Source organism: Corylus avellana, chromosome ca2, assembly GCF_901000735.1.
Source record: "Corylus avellana chromosome ca2, CavTom2PMs-1.0".
In the NCBI taxonomy this organism is placed as follows: domain Eukaryota; kingdom Viridiplantae; phylum Streptophyta; class Magnoliopsida; order Fagales; family Betulaceae; genus Corylus; species Corylus avellana.
The window spans coordinates 15,461,005-15,468,073 of record NC_081542.1 but is presented as its reverse complement, the minus strand read 5'-3'; the positions used below and the strand labels follow the sequence as shown (position 1 = coordinate 15,468,073).

At 33.8% G+C, this 7,069-nt stretch overlaps 1 protein-coding gene across 1 annotated transcript; it reads left to right on the top strand.

Moving 5' to 3' along the window:
• The first annotated feature begins 5,167 nt into the window (after nt 1–5,167).
• LOC132171704 (uncharacterized) lies at nt 5,168–6,779 on the top strand. The gene is made up of 3 exons (XM_059583092.1): nt 5,168–5,697; nt 5,850–6,088; nt 6,367–6,779. The coding sequence occupies exons 1-3, from the start codon at nt 5,233–5,235 to the stop codon at nt 6,614–6,616; spliced, it is 954 nt and encodes a 317-aa protein (XP_059439075.1). The 5' UTR covers nt 5,168–5,232; the 3' UTR covers nt 6,617–6,779.
• The last annotated feature ends 290 nt before the right edge of the window (nt 6,780–7,069 follow it).

Below are 7,069 nucleotides of genomic sequence, written 5' to 3'. Positions count from 1 at the left end.
AAAAAAAAAAAAAACTTAATGAGTATGGCCCAAAAAAATTAAGCATAGGGTCAAAAAGTTTTTATTGGATATAGCCAAAAAATCTAAAAATATGGCCAAAATTTTTTTTTTTAGGGGGGCCAAATGACTAAAATTAAAACTTAATTAACTTAACTTAACTTTTTTTTTTTTTTTTAACCTTTTCTTTTACTTATAAATTTTTTTTCCCTTATTTTGGGGGACCATGGCCTACCCCGGTCCCCCCTCCCTCCGTCTCTGCTTGTGAACCTCTAAAGCAGTTTTGGACTGAATTGCTTTATCTTGTTCTGTTGTATAAAATATTTCATTCACTAAATATCTGCTATATATATATATATATATATATATATGTATATGTGGATGTATATATATATATATATATAGGCACATCCTATTTGATTTCTTTTACACAAACCGTGTTGCTCAAATGGAATGAAGTGGTCTTGATTTCCAGGGGTGGCAATGATCTTGGTTCTTGAAACGCAACTGGATATTTTTTTTTAAGGAAAAAATATATATACTTCCCTCAAACTACCATCACATTGTTAATGTCCCTCAAACTATTAATTATGTCAAAGTCTCCCTTAAATTACCAACAAAATGTAAATGTCCCCCTTAAAGACAAAAATACCATTCATAAAATTAAAAATTTCTTTAAATTATTTTTAAATATAAAAAAAGATAAAAAGATAAAGAAAATCCAATTTATAAGATAGTTTTCATTTTTTTTAATACAAAAATGGAAATTAAAAAAAAAAAGGAAAAAAAACAATTTATAAGAATATTTCTTAAAAAAAAAAAATTAAAATTTGTTCATTTTTTAATTTTTTTTTCTTTCTAATTTATAAGGATATTTTTGTCTTATTGAAACTTTTCTAAGGCCATTTTTGTCTTTTTGTTAGCCTTATTAGGGATATTGACATTTGTTGTTAGTTTATGGAGGAGATTGACACAATTAATTGTTTGGGGAGACATTAATTAACAATGGAATGATAGTTTGAGGAGGGTATATATTAGTTTCCATGTTTTTTCATAAACTGCACCCTTTTTTTTTTTTGGAGAAATTGCGGACTTTTCATTTAAACTGAATTAGACGATACAGGAATCTCTGCTTGCAGTAAAGCAAAAATACAGGCCAGTGGGTTTGAAAACCACACCTGATTCAAGTCTTCTTTTACCCCTACAGCCGCGAGTTCATGGGCGACCCGGTTATCTTCGCGTCGAACGTGGCGCATTACCCACAAAGGGATAGCTCGTAGTGTAGCCCGTATGTCGTCCGTTATTTGGCCCCGTAGGCTATCATCTGGTTCATTCGAAATGACTGCATTGACAACGTTTTTAGCATCTCCCTCCAACACTACCCTCCGGACACCCAATCATAAACTGCACCTAGTTGTTCTTCTCTTCCTCCTTGTTTTGAGGTGGTCTCAAATTAATATGCCCTTGATGAGCTGAACCTGTCAGCATTTTAAGCTCTCTCTTCCTCTGTCCAGCATGTTTAATTAATTCCTTGCAGCCACACTTAAATCACTCCTTTTTGAAATATTTAATTGAAATAAGTGGTCAATTATGACAAAGACAATTTTTGAATTTATGATCTTTGACTTTAATATCATGTTAAATTACTACTTATCTCAAAAGTTTAAAATAATAGGAAGGATTAAAACCTCCAAGAGTTGACGTACAGATTATTGTCAAGAAAAATCTTTCTCTTGCCCTCACTTTGATTATACCACTTGATATAGCCTTGGAAAAAATTATTCCCAGCTAATGCAATTGAATCACAGCAATAGAACGAATGAAAGTTTATGTAGCCACTTCGAAGGGGCTGGTCTTCCAATACAGTGCTATTGCAAACAATGAACAAGATGGCTCCATTATTGCTTGCAACGTCATGAATTAAATAGACTTGCTCCTAATCTGAGAACTGATAATATCAAAATTTTAATCTTATCTTGGCTTCTTCTTGAGTGTGTTTGGCAAACCATTCTCAATTTTTTTTTTAATAGTAATAAGAATTGATTGATGTAATATAAACGAAAAACAAGTTTTGCATTTTTTGTGAGAGAAAAATGAAGAATTTTATTGTAAACGAACTACCCAATAGACTCAACTAAGAGATTAAAATAGCAAATTCAAATAACAACGCAGTCAGCCTTCACAACTAAAGATTAAGATAAGCATGTAGAAAATAATAAGAAGTGCTAATGATAGAGAATAACGAACGACAGTAGAGACAAGGGCCACATCAAGTCATACATAAACGACAATGTAACATCAAAAAAAAAAAAAAAAAAATCCCCATAATCATCTGGTACCCACCGATATTCTTTGCACAAACCCAAGTCTTCTGACAATTCCAAGACACGACCCCTAGAAAGCAAAGCAGATAATTAGAAGAAAAACTGCTGATATACAGTTTTTCGAGTGGTGATATGACACGAATTTTGTGATGGTTGGAATGTCCAAGGAATTATCTGGCTACAAAATAACAGAGAATAGGATTAGAGGGAATAGCTTCGATGCCTATGTCAGTTATTATGTTTGGGAGAATGTATGAACTTAAAGACTGTGAGAGAGAATTGAGAATGTCCGATTATGAGAGATTACAAAAAATTGAAATGGGACCTCCCTTTTATAGGCATCAGATAGTAGCTGTCCACCTGGCATAGTAGTCTTCCCGAGGATCCATGTGTTATATATTGACCTGGTGAATTGACTACAAAAAAATAGGGTTTTAGTGACGTGACAACTGTTCATTAGTTGTTGTCACATCACCATTTGGTAACATGTGAAGAGATGACACGTTACAATAAATCTTACTAATGTGTCATTTTTGACATGTCACCATTTAGTGACGTGTCAAAAATGCAACGTTACCATAAGATGACGTGTTAAATGGACACGTCATGTAAGTAGATGACATTTAAAGAGAAAAAAGAAGAAAAAAAATGTATATCCATTGACTAAATTGTTTTTTAAGCATATTCTAGGAACCTCTAATTTCACTTTCATACTACACGAAACGATTTGTAATTTAGGTCAACTCATAGACTAATTTTTTTATTTATTTTTTGTATTTATCCGCCCTTTGGATTTTTTTTTCTTTTTTGTTTTGTTTAAGAAATATTTTAGTTTATTTTTTATTTTATTATTTTAGTTTTTAAAAGAATGGGGGTATTATAGGAATATTAAAACAAATGTGACCTTTTTGACACACTTTAGTAGTTTGACGGACTACTTTAAAATTTTTTGAATATTGTGGGTGTCTATCACAAATAACAGGTATTAGTAGTTGAGACTTGAGAAGGCTTTTTTATATTTTTTTCCTAATATTTTTCAAGGCATTTCACATGAGGCAATTTTTTTAGGGGCCTTTACAAAATAAGGGATCCAAAGCAGTGGCCTAAACTGTATATACTATAGAGTCGTGTGGGTCACATCATCACATGAGAAATAATTGTGGCATTTTAAATGAATGCGAGGACCCATTCTATATATAAATATAAGAGTTTTCATATTAATTTGTTGTGATAAAATAATTTTTGAAATGATAAAATAAATAAATAAATAACCCTATAACACGTCACACCAAAATTTATCGTGATTTTGGCTTAACAAGTCGAGACTATCGGGATTGTTTTTTAAAGAAAAAAAAAAACAAAAAACATTTCCTATCCGTTACGGCATTTAAAAAAAAAGAAATGAGAAAAGTAAGCGAACGGCTGTTAGTGTTCACACCTTTTTTTTTTCCAAGTTGACGGTGCTGTGCGTGCGAAGGTAAGGGACATATGAACGGCTGTTGTGTTCTCTATCGCTTCACTCTTGTTTTTCCGTTTTTTTTTTTTTTTTTTTTTAAGGGAATATATAGATATTCATTGATTCAAAAAGATTCGAAGAGGATCACACAAGAAGAAGATATTATTTCCTTCTTACAATATCACCTATACTTGGAGGGGCATCCCCCAACCAAGTAGAGAAAGTGACATGGGCAGTAGCCAATTTTGCAAGCACATGCGCCGCATTATTGGCATCCCTCAAGACATGTAAAAAACAGGTATTCTCTACACTACAAAGCTCTAAATTTATGCTTTCTATGAACTGTCCATAACTGCTCAAACATGGCCCTTGTAAGTCAATTGCGTGAATAACTTGCTTGGCATCACCTTCAAAGAGTATGTTATCAAAGCCCATTGACGTTGACGTATGAATAAGGGACAAATGAGTCCCTTCACCTTTAAAGAACATTAAAGTCGGCCAGAAGGTCAAAAATTACTGATTAATTTTAAATATTTTATATATGTCTTATTAAGAATGATGTTGTATTAAAATTATTTTTAAATTAAAATTTAATAATAATTAATCATAAGTCTAACAGTAATTTTAATTGTCACATTATTTTTAATAAAATAAAAATAGGACATAAATAGACTCCATAAAATTACTCAAAATTATCTCTTAAATATTTATAAATATTTGACACTATTTTAAATAGATGAAAAAAATTTCTTTCAAATTGGTTTTGAAAAAATTTATGTAATCAACTTTTAATTGAGAATTGAGATAATGTTCTTTCTCAATGTTTTCAAGTAACGAAAATACTTTTAATAAAATAAAAATACTTTTAAAAAAATGGTGTACGAAAAATCGTTTTTTTTCTTTTCTTCGATTTTATTGGAGCATTTTGTCTTATTGAAAAAATGTTTGTTTTAGCTTATCTTGAGATATTGTCAATTTTTTTTTTATAGTTTATCGAGGATATTGTTGCAATTTAAAATTTAGAAAAACATTGTCTCTCTAAATTTTTTTGTTGTAAATTTTTTTTATTTAAATAATAATAAAAAATAATTGATGTGATATAAAATTATAATAAAAAAAATTAATGAAAAAAAAAGTAAAAAAATAATTTCAAAAAGATGTCGAGTAGATTCCACGTGACACTGTTACAGAATTCATTAATGAGAAATGTTATAGTGTAATAAAAAGATTATTTTTTGTCCATAAAAGTCTTAAATAACAAAAGACCATAGACTTTATCTATAATTACTCTGACTCCATTCATTAATGTCATGTGAATTCTTGCCACCAAAACTTTTATGTCATGGATATTGTTGCAATTTAAATTTCTAGTATATGTAGAGCAGACCCATTACGGTTACGGGCCATACCTGGCTCCACACAATCAAAGAAGAAGAAAAAACGCATTCTACGGCGATGGAGAAGGTAGAGCACACAGTGGTACCCACGAATGGCATAAACATGCACGTCGCCTCAATCGGCGCCGGCCCGGTGATCCTCTTCGTCCACGGCTTCCCGGAGCTCTGGTACTCGTGGCGCCACCAGCTTCTCTACCTCTCCTCCCTCGGCTACCGCTGCATCGCCCCCGATCTCCGTGGTTACGGTGACACTGATGCCCCGCCCTCCCCAGCCTTATACACTGCCTTCCACATCGTCGGCGACCTCGTCGGCCTTCTTGACCACCTGGGTATCGACCGGGTCTTCTTGGTCGGCCATGACTGGGGAGCCATGATGGTTTGGTACTTCTCCTGGTTCAGGCCGGACCGTGTCAAAGCTGTTGTCAACTTGTGCGTGCCATTTTTTCCCAGGAACCCGGCCATAAATCTCGGGGATGGCTTCAGGGCTTTGTTTGGTGACGATTATTATTTTTGCAGGTTCCAGGTAGATTAATTTGGTTGATAATTGCAATTTTTGTCTTTTTCATTGCGTTGTGAGGGGCTGAAAGCAATTGGGAGCTCAATATCTTAACCATATATAGTTTTGTTCTTTAATTATGCGACACTCTCACATAAAAACACTAAAATCTGCCGCAGGAACCTGGAGAAGTTGAAAAAGATTTTGCTTGTGTCGATACTGCAATACTAGTGAAGAAGTTCTTTTCACTTTTTGGTCCGATTCCTCTATGTGTACCAAAAGAGGTAGGATTTAGAGGATTGCAAACTCCAGATACCTTGCCTTGTTGGTTGTCAGAAGAAGATATTAATTACTATGCCAGCAAATTTAGCCAGAAAGGCTTCACTGGAGGACTAAACTACTATCGAGCAAGCACCCTGTAAGTTTCATATATGCTTCTTCCTATTGATTTTTAGATGGGTGACCTGTGATAATAGGATTTAGACAAGAGAGACAAGATTAAGGTGGGTCGGTAATATATGTATCTCTACACACTAAAGTTCGAGGAGATTAGGAATTAACTTTCTATCTTGACAATGTGAGACTAGAGCAGAAGTTTTTATAAAGTCAATAGCCAAACCTCTTCTCACTTGAGCAATGTGAGACATCTCACATATCCTCTCTAACATGTGAAACATTGCTCTTCTCTTCTTGCAGAAGCTGGGAGCTGACTGCGCCATGGACTGGATTGCAAATCAAAGTGCCAGCGAAGTTCATTGTGGGCGACAAAGACATCATCTACAATATCCCAGGCATCAAGGAATATGTACACAACGGTGGCTTCAAGAAAGATGTGCCATATTTGCAAGACGTGGTTGTGATGGAAGGAGTTGCTCACTTTATAAACCAAGCGAAGGCAGAGGAGATCAGCGCACACATATATGAATTTATCAACAAGTTCATCTGATTACTAAATTCCTGAGTGTTTCGATCTGCAGCTGATGTTTTTCCACATTAGACAGTCTGATTTAGTGTTGGAAAGAGTCTTAAGAGTGTTTACTACGTAAGATGCATGTGTTGTTCAAATTTTTAATAAAAGAATTAATGCAATAAAAACATCTTCATCCCGATGATCAAATTTATGCTCGGGCGATATATGCCCCTTCAGTTGATACCAAAAATTACGTCATCCGAATAGGAGTAAATTACTAGAATTTAGATTTGTGATGAACAAATGCAGTTGTGAGCAGTGAATGAATATGCTAATGAACAATCAGAGTCAAAGGAAAACAAACTCTGCAAGCCAACGACAAATGGAAACAATCAGAGGCAAGAGGAAACAATCTCTTCAATCGTGTAGTTTGTTGGCAGTAAGAATACATGTTATTGCTGTTAAACCTACCGCATCTACAGCTTCTAG

Bases quoted from the DNA above. Each gene is read 5' to 3' on its own strand.
- LOC132171704 (XM_059583092.1), top strand. From the start codon at position 5,233: ATGGAGAAGGTAGAGCACACAGTGGTACCCACGAATGGCATAAACATG. The intron at 5,698-5,849 runs GTAGATTAATTT...AATCTGCCGCAG, and splicing joins ATTATTTTTGCAGGTTCCAG to GAACCTGGAGAAGTTGAAAA. The intron at 6,089-6,366 runs GTAAGTTTCATA...CTCTTCTTGCAG, and splicing joins TACTATCGAGCAAGCACCCT to AAGCTGGGAGCTGACTGCGC.